The sequence below is a fragment of the Diplotaxodon limnothrissa genome, linkage group LG23, assembly GCF_057381915.1.
Source record: "Diplotaxodon limnothrissa isolate DT_005_m linkage group LG23, D_limnothrissa_male_GT1.1, whole genome shotgun sequence".
In the NCBI taxonomy this organism is placed as follows: Eukaryota; Metazoa; Chordata; class Actinopteri; order Cichliformes; family Cichlidae; genus Diplotaxodon; species Diplotaxodon limnothrissa.
Window position 1 is genome coordinate 41,652,687 of NC_140617.1, and position 17,231 is coordinate 41,669,917.

A 17,231-nucleotide genomic window follows, 5' to 3' on the forward strand; every position below is an offset into this window, starting at 1 on the left:
ACACGTTCACACAGAGGGGCCAGGGCTTCTCAGAGGCTGTCACAAATACTGACAGTTTACCAAAATTGGAGTATAAATCAGCAGAAGTACATATTTTCCCTGTGAAATATTTTTCAGTCAGCAACACTGCTTCAAAACACAACTTAATATAAAAAAACAAACAAACAACACAACCAAAAAACCCACTACTAACAGATGTTAAAGTACTTATTATTTGAATGTATAATTAAACGCTAATGAGGGCGGGGCTAATAAGGGATTTGACAGTGACTGTAATTTGGGCCGTTAGTGAGCCTTTATCTGCAAATGTCAAAACTTTCACCTCACTGCACAAATCTGACTGATAATTCACCGCTTTGGACTTAAATGTTTTTTCAAAGCTTTTCCTCCTTATTAACAAAAACTCAAAGGTTATGAACACGAGGAGGACTTTCTAAGATTTGAAAACTAATAACTGACACATTTCCAGCCTGAATCAATGCTACAATACTTTTTCTCATATGAGGCACACCTCACTTTAATAGACTATTAAACAGAACTCTTATCTTTATAAAATCAGAAAAGCCTCAGAAAATAAAACAGACCAAGCTGACATTTATAAACAAATTATTATTTACACTCTCTTCTTAAAGAAACTCAGAAATCAGAGCGTTTTATATTTCCTGTGGTTTTCTCAGTGAGGAGGAGTGAGGTTGTTGTGGTTGCTGCGAAGATTGTGTTCCTTAAGATGATGCATCTCTTTCGTACGGACACAAAAACACAAAACTAAGGAGAGAAACAAAGTGAAACCCACACTTGCATATGATCTAAATCAACCCTTAACAGTCTTTCCATCGGCTGATACTCAGGTAATCTGATTATTTACAGAAGAAACCGGGTAAAATGAAACTAATGTTGATCCTTAATAAATAAAGTAGTCTGTATGAACACATTCTGCCTGCAAGTGCAACAGTCTGTGTGTGATGTGTGGTCAAGCTGACACTTTAAAAAAACAAAACAAAAAAGAAACACCCTGCACTGTAAGTAGGAGAGATTGGAACACTAGGGTTAGGCCGATAAACGGGTGTGCCAACTCTGATCACACTTCTTTAATATTCGATTCGCCTGTCAGTTTTAATGCTCCGACGCCTGCAGAAACACTCTTGTTGAGAAGCAAAGAGCACAAAACTGACAGTGTTATGAATATCGGCTGTATCGGCTGAACCGTAGTGAGAGCTCGGAGAGCAACAGGTGTCGCTGTGTACAGATGCAGAAACAGGTACAGACATTTTTGCATAAACACTATGTACATACATTATGTGTGTTGGGACTAGATTTGGGAACCCTGCCAAGAGGAACAAAGGTTTGTTGTTGTTTTCTCATGAGTAAGGCATGCCATGGAAGGTGGCCCGCTGTGACCCGGTGTGGTGGGGAGCTCAGTCGGACAGCAGCGTTCGTTACCTCCTCCTCCAGTTTTCCCAAAGTTCATTTTAGAATTTGAAGAATTCTCACTGGAATTCGAGCGCTGGACTTGCTTCCTTTTTTGATCCCGCTCAGCTGATTTCATTGAAGCCGTCTGCTTTGATGTCATTACTTGGCAACTGCCGCTGGTCCAGCAATCCCAGAATGCTTTTTGCGTTTCCTGGATCGCTCCTCCAAGGCATGACATCATCACCTCGACATGAAGCGCCTGAAGTCAGCTGTTCAGCCCGTGTCAGTGATGTCATACCCTGCATTCCAATGTGGGAAGCATCCAATGCTGCTGTTGCAGGATCAGATATTTGACAGTCGTCGCCCTCTGGTGGCACCAATTGAGGCGCGCAGCCTTGGCTCTCTGGCCCTGAAGAGGAAAGGAGTTGATTTTACACACACACACACACACACACACACACACACACACACACACACACACACACACACACACACACACACACACACACACACACACACACACACACACACACACACACACAAAACCCCCCAGATGATCTAATATTTTCTCTGTAAACTATAGATATGTTAGCAGTGATATCATGAAAGAAACCATTTCCCTTAGCAAATAAATAAATCACTGTTAGAAAAAAAGAAATATAAAATGACCATCAATTGCACTCTTGAGCTCCACGCAAGATCTCGCCTCTTGAACTGAGGGTGATCATGAGAAAGGTGGTGGATCAAGCATAAACTACATGACAGGAGCCTGTTAGTGATCTGAAGGCAGGTGAGCCAACACTCAGCAAGAACACCACTGGTAACCCACCATGTGGTAATTTCAATGGAACGCTCAAGGTCCTCCCTGATCATAAAGGCACATGCACAGGCCCGTCTTAAGTTTGCCAGTGAACATCCAAAGGATTCAGAAAAGGTTTGAGAGAAAATTCTGTGGTCAGATGACACCAAAATAGACCTCTGATGCATGAACTCGACCGACTGTGTTTGGAGGAAGAGAAATGCTGAGTGTAACCCAAAGAACACCATCCCCACAGTCAACCACGGAGGTGGAAATATTATGCTGTGGGGCTGTTTTTCTGCTAAGGGTAAGAAGAACCCAATGAACCTCTGTACCAACTACATTGGTAGTTGACATTCAAATCAATGTATAACTTTAATGTAATGTGAGTAATGCCTCTACATTAAAATGAAACTACCATAAAAAGTAGAGATTGTTCACATCTTTGAAAAAAGATTATTATTATTGTTATTTCCAGATTATTTCCCCCACTGGCTACATACTGTGGATGCAGCCTCAGACGCATTAGGCCGATTAGGTCATATCCTGACATGCGATTCATATCCACTGAGACCTGGCTACTGTAAGTCACATCAGTTATTTCCATTTAGAGTCCATCTGCACACTCAAAATGCTAAAGCCTCGAACAAATTAACCACTTCTCGGAAAATGCAGGAGTCATCAAATATTTGCAACATCACATGATGCATGATTTTCTGCATTTTTATGCGAGAACAATGTGCATAATTTTAGATTACAGTCACAGATTTAAGTAAAATTTATAAATGGACCTACTAAGTATTAGAACGGTAATAATTACAGTTTCAAAGGACACCAACTTAATGGAATAAACTTTGATATAGGTCATTTTGGTTTAGGAGTCTTTAAAGTCAAACCTGTAGTGCTCATTGAAGTCCAGTCTGAAGCTGAGGAAGCGCAGGCTCTCATCGGAACTGGTCATCAGCAACACCAGGAACTGTTGGACGATGCTCTGAGAGGGAGAGATGAAGGGAAGGAAAAAAGTGAAATGAATTGCAATGGCTGATTCCACTGAATACAGTTCATGACGAGCAGCAGCTTTAGGTGGTGGCTCGAGCTGGTACCTGATAGAAGTGTGTTAGGATCCGGAGCTGTGAGCGCATCTTTGGTATGGTTTCCTGGAACTCTTGAATCCTCTTCTTTTCCTCTGCTTCCTGCTCGGCCGTCACTCCCCACTGACCCTGAAAGACGATGCAAGAAACAGATGACATAGCATCACTCACTATGCATCCATCTCCAGCCAAAACAACAACAAATATACCTCTCTTCCCTTTCATTACTTACCTCCTCCTCTCTCTGCCGCCTCTTCTCCTCATACTGCAACCTGAGGCTGAGTTCCTCCAGCGCTGAGCGGTAGAGGGAGTCCTGGGCGCTTTGAAATTCAATGATTTGGTCAAATATGGCCCTCAGCTGGTTCAAAAGAGACTGGAGATACAATAACAGAGTTTCATTAGGGGTATGCAAAACAGGGAAACAGAGGAATGACTAACAGAACACAGAAATCTTGTGTGTTTGTGTGTTACCCTGCTGTTATTGTCCAGCAGGCATCTTGAAATAATGGTGTCTAGGAAGACGTCGTGGGCAGCGATTATGTGGTCGAGGTCCTGAGCCTGACGCACTTTGCTCCACAGCTCGTCCCAGGAGCACTCCAACACCTGCGCACACATCACAGTTTACTACTGTAACTGATACGGTTTACTGAGGTTTTACAGCCTGCGATAGTAACAGCGCTGCTGCTAATGGACCTGACCTCAAAGGTGATGTAGTACTGCATTTGATGGATGAAGTGGACCATCTCGGAGGCCAGGATGTGACACTGATGCAGCACGCCGGACAACTCTGCAGGGTAAAGAGCACAAGGGCGGGTCATGTTATACAACAGGAAGTAGGCATGCTATCAAAATATAAATATATTTTGCCATAATGCTGCAAAAGATTACGTACAAAAAACCTGAAAGAAGGATGAGAGTTAATTTCAAGTGAGTTCTCCACTAAGTATGTGTGTGCGTTTAAGTACCAGGCATGGTTTTTAGTAACTTGGCGTTACACATCTGTCCCTTCCAGATGTCAGTCAGCGTGTACTCCATCCTCTTGGCCCTCCACAGGAAATTGAACACCCGCAGGTAGTGGCCCATGCACTCCCTCGTAAACACCTGACAATATACACACAGACAAATGGTAATACTCACATCTTCAAGCTTCCACATGCAAAAAAATAAAATAAACAGAACATGTAGGAGGCTGTGTGTAGTCACCGTTGAAATCGGTCCATCAACATGGTAGTCCAGACTGAAAACATCCCAACCTGTATCACCAGGAGACACCTGGAGGCCACACAAGATGAGCCATAGTGAGAAAAAGGATCATTCTTCATTATTAATTCAATTACTTCCTAACAAGCAGGTGATGATGCTACCTCTAGCAGGCGTACGTCCAGCCTCTTGAGGATCTCAGCGTTATCATACTGAGCGTTGGTGGCCCTGACTGCCGTCTCCAAGATACCAGTCAGATTGTGTTGGTATAAAGTGGTGGCAGGACGGGCCAGCTCTGGTCTGCGATTAAAACATGTAGCATATGAGAAAATTAGGACTTGCAGCTTGATCATCAGTGTTATAGATCAGGAAGGAAAACCATACTTCAGTAGGTCCATAAGGTGTCTGATGAAGTCTCCCTGGCCCAGCAGCAGGTATCTCCTCATGGCCTGCAGGTGCTCCAGCAACAGGTAGTTACGGTTGAGGACATCCAGCAGGTACTTGCTGGTGTCGAAGTAGGCCGCGTCGATCTTCTCCTGGAACGCTCCCTCCAGGTCAGACAGCAGCTCTGCGGCTACGTGAGCAAGAAGGTATCAAATGGAGTTTCTCTGCTGGCTACATTTTACACATTAATGAATGGCGGTCTTTTATATAAGATGAAAAAAATTTATGAAACATTTTTAAAAGAATTTTTTTATATTAGAGTTCAAAACTGCTGATTCATGGACAAATATTAATATGGATTAAAAAAATGTACCTTATTTATCAAATTATTACAATTATTTATTCCTAAGCGTTTAGATTTTTGCTGTAATTTTGGACTAACCCTCCTATTTTCCTTTGGATTCAGGGTCAACCAAGTCTTTGAACTGTTCTACTAGACAATAAGAGAGAAAGAGAACGTCCTTCAGCTCATATTCTAAAAGCCACAGATCAAACTGGTTAGATGAAGTCCTACAGACAGAATCAATAGACTACAGCTGAGTATACCCAGTTCTTCTCTCCAGTCAAAAGGAGAGAAGGACAAGGCCCAAGAGCATCGACCAGTGTTCACTAAAAACAACAAACGTCAATACAGTGTAATGAAATCAATACGATGAAGACAGAACACACATATACACAAAAGGAGGCTCCAAGTTGGTTATGAGCGTATTTCATGAAAACACTAAAATTAAACCAACACAGCACTCTGAAAAAGCCAGCAAACCTCTATTCACAACTTCACCATACTGGTTTTTCTTCTTAATGTCCCATTATGGGCTGTCAGAAACAAAACAAATGGAAGTATTATCTATGAATTTGCTTTCCTGAGACGCTTACCATCTTTTGGAGTGTCTGCAGATTTCGACGCTGCCGTGATTTTGCCTGGCGGCGTTCTATCGTGGCAAACCTGATGCAGGAAGTTGATGGATTTGCCGATCAGCAGAACCTAAAGGGATAAGAGAAAGGGAGGAGATAGCAGCTCCTTTTCAGTCATTTCACAGTCTCGTCTACAAAAGCATGCTCTCTGGCATCCAGTGAAGACATCTGTGATGGCACGCGTACCTTGCGTGCCTGGTCCATGGTGATGAACGAAGGGATCATCGACTTCCTGAGGGAGTACTTGTCGTGCCACAGACGATCGGTCTTCACGTTGGGATCTGATGCTACAAAGAACTATGAACACACACATAGAAAAACACACACTTAACAGTTTTATTTTGCCTGCTGGGTTTAATATCCGGTGTAACAATCAGATAGGCGCTGGTACGCATGTTGACTTTGAAGGTATATTGACATACGCTACCCCACATTCCCAGTGATATTGATATAGCCTGAGGTTGCGTTACATAATCGTTTCTTTTAATTTCTCTATAGCCAGCACAGTGGTTGCATTTGACATTTTTTCCCATTACAACTAGCCCTCACTGTCCTCCATCAGCAAACAAGCCCTTTCCCATTCCCTCAGAAGTTCTACTAGATGTTGCCGACTTAGTCACCTAATATTGAGACACCTTCATCCACAAAACAAGCAACTTTTTAGACAAACTTCAGCTGCTTTTAGTTGAAGACCAGTACAGCCATATGAGCACAGTTTTCCCTGCATCTACTCCTTTCACTGAGTAGCAGCAGCACACTTAGCTGACTGCATGGCAGCTGATATGCACACGAACGACCAGTGGATGTGAACTAACTGTACTTATCCAGACAGGAAGAGGCGCTTGGCTGAACAGAGTCTAATGTAACATTTGTCACTGAACAAGTAAGTCTATAGTCAGTGTCCAGACCGTTGCAGAGGTTTCCATCCTTTGTCACATTCACTTAAATTATCCATTTACTTCAGTGTCAGTACAGCAGCCTCAACTGGCCGTCTAATGAGGGCGCTGAAGGCTGTGTACAAGGATACATTTTAAAAACTGATATCAACTGTCAGGCTCACTTTAAATTCATCGTTATGAAGCTGTGTGTGGCTGAAATAAGACTTTCACAAGCAGTGTCACTATGAAAACCACAAGGATGACATTTAAATGCCTGATCTACACGCAGAAGCAAACAGCCTTTTTGAATTCTAAAGCCTTAAGTTGGATTAAGTGTTTTTTAAGTAATTATTAAGTTATGAAGGTTTAAAAATGCTGCAAAAAATTGTATTAAAAAAAAGTGCCAAATTTTGATCTACCTGTTTGTGTGCATGCATTGGTAAGCTATGTGATGCTAATGATGTGTAGCTCCATGTCAGCTACACCAACTACACATTTACTTCATACCATGCTTGGTTAGTTAAGTTGATTCTTGATCGTTTGTTGTTTAATGACTCGTACTTGCCTGAAATAATGAAAAATGTCCTACTACGCTCCAACTTCAAAGTGACAAGTTTTCAGTGGTAATAAAAATGATATGTATTGTTCTGAAAACACAATGTGGCTGATGCAATAAAGTTGGGCCTAATTCTAGTTTGATTATTAATAACTGCACACTGTCAAATGTGCGCAGTTAAAAGGAGAAAACAGTGCGAATAAGCATTTACTGGCTCATTGCCTGAGAGTTCTGCAATGTTACAACCTACAGTGCCTTATTTATTTAAGCCTTTCAGCCATAATTACAGCTGTTGTTTAGAGTGCGTTTTCACAGGCTGTGTGAGATCTCCTGGGTAATTTCACTCCTGAAAGCTCCAGTAATTTCTAACTCTGTGTTCTTAAACACAGCACTTAAAACCAAAAGTCCAAGCGCTCGGTAATGGTCCGCGCTGGACACATAAATACTGTGTGCGCGAGAGCAATAGAAAGAGAGAAAGGGCGGGGAGAAATAAAGGAGACACATTCATCACTGTGGTCTCCATTACACTCCTCTCATCAGTTCTCATTTAAGGGGCCGTCCTGGCTCTCCTCTCTCTGTAATGTTCCCTCTCATTGGGGTCAAACATCAGAGCAGTCAGAGAGAACATGCGCTGTAATTCTCAGATTCTCTGTAAAGACATTCATCTTTCTCATTGAATTTTGATGCACTGCTCTGCATTTATTTTGATTACAAGAGGTTTTTATTACTGCGCAGAAAAGATCAGAGAGGCATGTGTACCTCGTGGTAGGTGTCTTCTAATTCCCCGTCGTATATCCACCTGTAGAGGAAGTTGAGAATGGGGTGTGACACCAGGCTGAGGATGTGTTGAACAAGCGCTCTCATCTGTGGGTCTCCCGTTTTCCCGTAGGCATGAACTGCTGAAGCCAGCTCGCCACCCTTACGACCTAATGACACACAATGCGGGGACACTTAGAATGCTATATTCAGTTTAGCATGTTCACCCACCTACATTAAAACCAACAAGCACACGTCCACACACCCTGGCAGAAGTCGACGAGGGCGGCGAGCGTTTTGAGCCTGACTTTAGGGTCGTACATCCAGACCAGCAGCCTCCTGAGGGTCAGACTGCTCTCTGTGCACACGGTCACACCCTGGTCATCCTCCACCTGCAGCTACAGCACAGAGAAATTACCTTAGATCAAGCGTCTGCTGATTTTTCCATTACACATTTCCTCATTGTCAGCACTAATTTTGTTTACCTGCGAGTGGAGGACAGAGAGCAGCCTGTAGTACTCCTTAAGCTCCTGGTGGAGTGAGGCACAGAAGCTCTGAGTGGAGAGGAGAGGTCGTGGGTGGAGAAACACAGAAACAGAAAGGTAAGCATTAGTTGAGGACTGTGTGATAAAACTGACGTGAACAATTAATTCACATGGCAAATGTGCACACGCACTCACATACCTGTCCAACCAATCCAAAGGCCCGGTCGAGGCTTCTGGCATCAGTGTACTTCCTGACTTTGTTGTGGAGCCAGCCAAGTTCAGCCAGTCTGCTGCTGGTGTCCCTGAGGGACTTGCACAGCACCACCTAGTGAGTCAGAGCACACATTACAACACATATAACAACATCTGCTTGTTTATTCTTCCACCAAGACCAGAGCGGAGGCAAAGCTATGTCCGTTTGCTAATTTATCAGCAGGACTTGGCAAAAACTCACGAGCTGTATTTCATTAAACTTGGTAGAAAAGTGGGCAAAAGTAGAACCCATTAAATTTTAGTGCAAATTCTGAGATGCAGCACTGGCTTTGGAAGACGACTGCATTATCATATTGTTCTTCTAGTTAAGCGTATGACAAAAAGGGCCAGCGTGATTTTTAATGCCATGTAGTAACTATTATGCATGCCATGATTTGACCCTGACAGTGATCCAACTACTGGAATATTTACTCTCAGCTTATTTTTAAACTATAGTATTAGTTTAATATTAGGCCTATGGAAAGGAATCTCTAGCACAGAGTTTATAGACATAATCAAGGTATAATTAAAATCTTAATCAGCCACTTTCATTAAATCGCTCACTATAATTTACGCAACACATCTATGACTAACAAGGCCGTCTTGCAGCAGACGACCTTGTTTCCGGGCTGAAAAGTTCGCATTAAATTTTCATCTGCTTAACAAAAACCTTTTATCACTGGAGCCTTACAGAGAGCTTAAGTGGCCAAAGCAGCCTCCAAAATATCTCCATCCTTGACTAATATATCTGTGCTCTCAGTGGCTCCGTCTCCATCAGGTGGACGGTGTCGGCAGATCGAACACAAGTCTAAGTTTAGCGTCACGGAGTGAGAATATGGGACAAGTTCCATCTATGGCCTTCCCATCGATAATGTGGCAAAAAGGGGAGGAGAGGGGGAATTAAATAAACTGACAGGACAGACAAAAAAAAAAAAAAATAGGAAAGAGAAAGTGGGAGAAGATCGATGTGACTCAGAGCCAAAAAGCTTTATATTGATCTGTTGAATCTTGGTTCTAAAGTTCAGTCAACAAAAACAGTCTTGATTTCATATCATCTATTATGCCTAATAAAGAAAAGTGATCTTTGAGCAGCTGGAGCTCCAGGACTTGGATCCGCTGCAAGTCACTGTGGGATGGTGATGATTATTACTCTATGAAATGTGTGTACCCTGCTGAGCTGATTGGTCTATTAAGAGCTTTTACAAAGCTAGACGCCAGTTTGGGTACCTTGCTGTCTATTTTGTAGCAGTTATCCTGCGCGCTCATCTTGATGAACTTGCCGTCAATTCCCTGGAAGACGTAAAGGATGTCCCGCACCAGCGCCGCCTCGTTCACCTCACCTGCGCACGCAGAATGTGGAGGATTATATTGTGTTAGAGCGGAAGTGAGAAATGAAAATGAAACTTTAAGATCTCATGGTACATGGATTTCTCAGATAAACTCAAATGTACAACAGGACAGACTGAATGAATAATGCAACACATGACACAACAATGGGAGACACAAGGGGACGTCTGGCTATGAGTGATAAATTGAGAGAGATCTGCTCAGAGCCTGCTCCAGGATACTTCCTCTGAATGCAACATGTTATGTATTTAGAATGTATGGAGGTCAAAAAGAGTTAACTTTTGTTATTAAAATGGTAAATGGCCTGTATTTGTATAGCGCTTTTACTAGTCCCCCATAGGGACCCCAAAGCGCTTTACACACCCAGTCATCCACCCATTCACGCACACATTCACACACTGGTGGAGGCAAGCTACAGTTGTAGCCACAGCTGCCCTGGGGCAGACTGACATTCAGTGCATAGTAAATGCACTGAATGTCATGGAGGGTTTTATATTTTTGGCACGGTCGTGCAGACCTGAAACCCACACTGTATACATGTCACTCACCGGCTGGGTCACCATCTCGGCGAGGACGCACTACTCTGGCAGCGGGGACCGGAGGCCCGAGGGGTGGCCGAGCGGCGGGCGGAACCATAGCGGAGCTGGGCGAGGAGCTTACAGGCAAAGTCCAGGCTAACCGTGAACCCAGAGGCTGACCGCCTCCAGCTGCAGGCTGAGGTGGCTGGCTGAAACACAACAGCACATTTACTTTAGTTATGGCTGAGCCGTTCTGGATTTTTGTATATACATTTACTATGCACTGAATGTCATAATAATTAGGGATGACGCCATGTTCATGTTTACAAAAGACTGATACTCTTTTCAATGAAACAGTTATACTGTTCTGATCGAGTGGCGCCTTCTAGGGCTGAAAAACTAAACCAGCATGGGCCACTGTAGTTCCTTTAGTGGCCACTTAAGGCTCACATTTGCCAAACTATTCCTCAAAGCCTCGTTAAACATGTTAAAACAACCAACTTAACAGCATCAAAACCCTTCTTCCAAAAACATTTTCAGTCTAACCAGTCATTAAGAAGGGTGTGGTTAGCTTAAAGTCTAGGGCGTTTCATCTGTTTTTGCTGACAGTTTTGCAACCACAGCCAGCTGTAAGCAGCTGCTGTCTGCTGGACCTCATCTTAGATAAGTGGAGTGACTGAACTGAAGCTCTTAACTGTGCTGTTGGTGCCTTTTAAAGAATTTTAAATGCAATTAACTGACCAAAATGTTTGTGCTTCAGTTTTGATGAGTGAAATTAAATTATTAGTCCATTACTAATTAGCAGGTCCTTGTGTCTATACGCTGGTTATAGCTCCCTAACTAAGCTTCCTAGTGTTAGCTATTAAATTACACTGATTCTAAAAAACACAACGTGGCAACAGCCAGGATGCAAATATTGACAAAATAAGAGGTCATGCGAGTGAATACAGGATTGCCTTAGATGGATGTACTGTGTTGAAGTGGTTAGCACTGCAGAGTAAGAAGGTCTTGGGTTCAAATCCACTGGCCATCTGGGCCCTCTGTGCAACCTCAAGCTGGTGTCGCCGCAACCGCAGCACGTGTGTGCAATCGGTCAGTTTTTTATGCAATCGTAATCTGCCAGACTCACAGATTATATAAAGGGAGATGTTGAAACGTTATAAACAGTATAAAGTGCGTATAAATGGTATGGAGCTCACTGTTTGCATAACGCATAAATGGGACCTCAGCCCTGCAATATACTGGTGACATGTCTAGGCTGTACTCTGCCTCTCATCCAATCACAACCGGGACAGTGTCCCACCTTCCCCAAGACCCTGAATTGGATGTGGAAGAAAATGGATGATGTGGCTGACAATCACAGCAAAGAACAGAAATCTCACAATCAAGATTTGAGTTCAAATTTGGAATTTCTTTGGGAATTCAGCAGTTACTTTTTGATCCCTTGGAAAGTACTGGAACAGTCATTAAATAAAGCAATCCCAGCACACATCTTTGTACTGTTACTTAATTATCACTGTGTGTTGTCCAGAGCCATGGGAAAACTTGATGTTTTCAAGAGGATAAATTGCCTTTTAAAGACGCAAAGGTGAACCCAGACAGCCCAATGATCATTGTTTACTAAAGGCCCACTGCATTATTAATAAGAAAAAAAATGGGACTAAATGGCCGTTAAACTGTGTTATAAGGGGTCAAGCTGAGAGGAAAGAGGCAAGTTCACTTTCTGCTACTAAATGATACCTCTTGTATCTGACATAGGGCTTCTCACACAAACACATCAGAAAAACAACCCTTCACTGCAGAGCTTTTCGGGGCTGCCTAAAACCTCTGGTACGTGGCTTTGACATGGAAAGCTGAAGTTTTAACAAGCTGATATGAAGATGCTCACCCTGCAAGCAGTGGCTGTGGTGTTGGTGTAGGTCCGTTCAGTGTGTAAACTCCTAGACTTGAAATCCCACTGGTCCCGACACTAGCTGACAGGCCGGTGCTCCTCTCCCCATAGCTCAGGGCCAGGCTCTGCGGACGGGTGCAATAGAATGGGGTGGAGTGGGCGTCCCTGGGGAGGGCTTGGGCAAACAGTGCCCCGTAGTTTCCAACCTAGGAAGTACAATCAGACATTGAAGGTCTCCAGAATCAAGTATCAGTGCATATACACACACGTAATCACTATGATCCAAAAGCTCGAGCTTTTAAACATTCAGTTTAATTTTCTTTCTACTCTTGGCTTTGTATGATATCACAGAGAGGGGATATCCTTATATATTCATCATGGCTCATAAGTTGCTATAAGCACTGAAGCTTCCACCATCTGCAGTTCAGATCATCTGTTTGTAAAGAGGTAGCCAGTCTGATGAAACCTCACCTGGGGTGTTGACCCAAGGCAAATGTAAGATATATAAGAATGACTTTTAACTCTGATTCATGTAAAGCTACTTTAATCTAAAAGATTTTGTGTGTGTGTGTGTGTGTGTGTGTGTGTGTGTGTGTGTGTGTGTGTGTGTGTGTGTGTGTGTTCCCCACCCTGCTGGATGGTTTGCGGGGGTCTTCAGAAAGGCTAAGCAACAAGTAGAGAACTGACCAGCGATGCTTTAGAACACCCTGCAAACAGGAAAACAACATTAAAAAAATACCACCTTCAAATCAGTTCAATTCGATCTCATTTACATAGCGCCCAATCACAACAACTGTCACCTCGAAGCGTTTTAAGGTAAAGACCCAAAATCAATACAGAGAAAACCCCAACATTAGACAACCCCTTATGGCCAAGCACTAGGTGAAAGTGGGAAGGAAAAACTCCCTTCTAACAGGAAGAAACCTCCAGCAGAACCAACCTCAGGGAGGGGCGACCATCTGCCATGATTGAGCAGGGGTGAGGAGAGTGAGACAGGACAAAAAGCACCCTTTGGAAGACTCTTTCATTTAATAAACAAAACAGTATTATTATCTGGAGGGGTGACTGTGGCGACTAGTGAGACTTATTAATAAACAAATAAATTAATATACAATTAATGACCAGTACTGTGTTATCAGCCCTTCAGAGGCTTACTCTGAACCAAATTAAACAGGTCTCTGTTTTATGCAAGCAGGCTGTATCATGCGTCAAGTGGGAAATTGTTCCATTAAAGCTTTAATACCTCTGTGGGTAATAATACCTTTCAGAGAGAAATCCAAATACCAACCTGTGTCTGAAGTTTCCTGTGCAGCTCCGAGAACAGAGCTGCATCCGCTTCTCTCCGCTGCTTCAGCACTGCAAGAGCATTAAGACCGACTGTGTTAGGTGGCGTTTCTCCTCCATGAATGGCTCATTTAACAGATGAACAAAGCTGGAAATGGTTCTGTGCCAAACAGGTTTTTAAATAACAAAAAGAAACTCTCCACAAATGGGATATTGTTAAAACTGCAGACCGAGACAAAGAAAAGTAGGAAATGTATTGTGGAGGTTCAAAGAGAAAGCCAGCAGACTGCAGCGCCCTTCTGAAAGCCCAAAGTTGCTCATCAAGATAAAGCATGCTGTGTTTGTATTTATAACTGCCCTCATATTGACAACCAACCCTCCAGCTCTGGTACACCCTGTCACTGCTGGCATTTAGAGCTGCAAGACAAATGCTATTTCTTTAGCAGTCACTGGAATACATTATTTCATATGCTCAAACTCACTCAAAATTAATTTCATTTAAATGTCTGACTGTTTCACATCATTAACCAATATAAAATATCCAGTTATCACTTTTGTGGCAATGTTGCAATTAAAATACACAAAGACTAAGCAAAAACTTCTCATAAGTCCACCTGGGATAAATAAATGCTGTACAGTAAGTGCTGTGCTATTTTGGTTTCACAGTCTGCAGCAAAGCTTGGATCAATGTTTTCCCACTAATGGTGTGACCTTGCTGCCATTTAATTCAAATAGGATTCTGTAGTATGGTGGAATAAAGATTTTCCAGCACATGTATTAAAGCTGGCATTCTGACATAAGGGGATCAGATGTCACAATGACTAAATGAAGTAATATACAGTGGATTATAATGGATTTGCTTTCACAGAGGGAGGGAGGAAAGCATCAATCCAAATGCCACTCACGCTCTTTCTTTATCTTCTCTGACACCAGGAACTCGTCTCGTTCAATAGTAGGGGCATAGTTACTGCCAATGACTCGTACTGCGTACTGGAACTGGTGGGCAACTTCAGCTGAAAAAACAAAACAAAAAACAAATATCAAGACATGACTAACAGCTTGAAGGAATGTACAAAATGACAGCGTGTTGACTGGGGGATTTTTTCCCCTGTTACATCATTACTTTACTTATTTTCCAAAAGCACAAACAAAATGAACTTGCAGACCAGGAGAGTGCAGATTTGCCATTACTTTAATAAGGATAATGTATGATGGGACAGTGTTACTAACACTTTAGATACATATTTTAAAAGCTAATTCTCATTGCAGTTGCTAACTACAAAGGTTTTGGGCCTTTGATCAAAAGTGACTTAAAAAAACAAAAACAAAAAAAAACACTGCTTCTGCCTCTATCTACAACAGGGGCCTGCAGCTAGCCAGGCAACTGCATCCAATTTACCACACAGATTAGAAACAGAGCTAAGTGGCTAGCAATCTAAAAGATAACCGAGAAAGGCGAAGCACTTTATTTGAGCAAAAGTAACGGTGTAAGACAGCGACTCGTGGAAGTACCGTGAAGCTGTTCAGCTGGATGTGCAGCATCTGGCCAAGCCAATTGGCTGACAGATACGCGAACCGAGTCCCCGCTACGTCCCGTTTTTCCTCACAGCTAAAGCGATAGCCACATAAAAAGAAATCAATATATTTTCTTAATAATTTAAATGTGACATTGTAGTGACATGTTTACTCCCGAAGGCCTTAAGAAATTAATAAAATCCTATCTTCAATTCGGCAATTGTCCGAAAGACTGAGCAGCAGTTATTTAAGTAAAACTTCAACCGTTTTCTACAATATTCAGTCTGCAAAACAAACCTGGTGAGTCGGCGCCCGCTGCTTAAAACGTTTAATAAACAGAAAAATCAGAGCGGTCTAATGTGAAATATTAATGCCGAATTTGCCACTGGAAGTTAATCACTCACATACTGCTTCGTGTGAAGCATGTATGATTAATAACAGGACGCGAAACAACAAAAAATAGATTTTTTGAATGAGGTTAGGTTTGGCAGTTCCTGACTACTACAGTAGTGCAGTAGCGCGAAGCTTGCTAGCAGTAACGGATGTACCTTCGCTTTTCCCCGTGATTCTGCAGCAGAGGCTTTGGAGAAGGACGTTTGGCGATTTCTGATCCAGGGTTGCCATGCTCTCCGTGGCAAATGGGCAGTGTGTTCCCCAATAAAGGAATAAATGTGAATGAATAATATGAACTAACTCAAATCCCCCACTACGAGCAACGCCATTTTGACAACTTCAGGCAAGCTAGGAAGAATTTGACAACGACCAGCGCCATTTGCCTTCAAAATAAAAGCATACATGTTCTTACCTATTTCTTTTAAAAACTTGCACAACACTAACGAAGGCTCAATAAATAATGTACACATTAAAACTAGAAGCACTGTTCCGCAAAAAAATAACAAGACGATAATACATACGACGCCAAGAAAGACGAGGAAGACAAGATAACCAGATAAATCAATATGTAAGGGGAACTTGTAATGTAAAAAAGAACCTTTTGACTGGTAAGACCAAAGGTGCAACATGTATGCCGGATGTTTAATTATCTACCAGTCCCATTAATAAATAAATAATGAACGGCAAAAATACCAAAACAACTAAAAGCCTATTTATGACATATCATTAATAAAGTTGTTACAGTTTAAACCAAAATCCATCACGTAGGTTTTATTTTGAAGGTTCAAACAAGAAACCGTGGTTATTATTTCTATTTTTACGGCGGACTTTCAACAGAACCCGCCGAAAAGCGTCTCCAGGAAACAGGGCGCGGACAAGTGGATGAAAATATTTCCCTCCTGAAACGTGGTGCCATGAATTATTTTGTTCTGACCCCGCTGACCTGCCTGTTACAAACCGATGCGTCACGACAGCAGTAATAACTTGTAATAATGAGTCTAAAATATTATGAAAATCTCTTCTCATTTTAAACCGAGCTTGAAAAAGTGGATGAGATTTGAGATGGAAAAGGAATATAAATTTTACCTTTCAAATTCCTTATTTGTTGTATCACAAAACTTTAGTTAACCTAAGTAATAAACAAACAAATGAATAAATAAATAAATGCGATTATGTGTAAGTTATGTGTATTTCTGACATTTTCTGTAATGATTTCAGCACCATATCTATGGATAGCACCAGTCTGTTTTATTTTATTTTATTTTATTATTTTTTTAAGTTAAAAAAAATACTAAATATCCCACAGTTAACTGAAACACCCAATCAATAATTACTCTTCACAAACACTAGAGCGCGCATGCGTTCACCCCAGGTGCCAGAGCCACCACCTGGCTCCACGTGACGTAGATGAAAGAAAATCTCTTTTGGCCGCGGCGCGAGACAAGAAGATTATTAGTACACGCGCAGAGGGGGGGGAGAGAGAGAAAGAGGGAGCGC

The 17,231-nt window shown here is 42.2% G+C and overlaps 1 protein-coding gene across 1 annotated transcript; it reads right to left on the reverse strand.

Annotated features, from left to right (window-relative positions):
- Positions 1-626: 626 nt before the first annotated feature.
- tubgcp3 (tubulin gamma complex component 3) lies at positions 627-16,048 on the reverse strand. The gene is made up of 23 exons (XM_085347692.1): positions 15,890-16,048; positions 14,732-14,839; positions 13,831-13,898; positions 13,172-13,249; positions 12,540-12,748; positions 10,682-10,860; positions 10,014-10,126; positions 8,734-8,859; positions 8,535-8,603; positions 8,315-8,447; positions 8,053-8,219; positions 6,046-6,156; positions 5,821-5,929; positions 4,885-5,074; positions 4,665-4,800; positions 4,504-4,572; positions 4,266-4,401; positions 3,999-4,087; positions 3,772-3,903; positions 3,533-3,673; positions 3,313-3,429; positions 3,106-3,200; positions 627-1,819 (listed from the first exon to the last, which is right to left on the reverse strand). The coding sequence occupies exons 1-23, from the start codon at positions 15,963-15,965 to the stop codon at positions 1,753-1,755; spliced, it is 2,718 nt and encodes a 905-aa protein (XP_085203818.1). The 5' UTR covers positions 15,966-16,048; the 3' UTR covers positions 627-1,752.
- Positions 16,049-17,231: the final 1,183 nt, after the last annotated feature.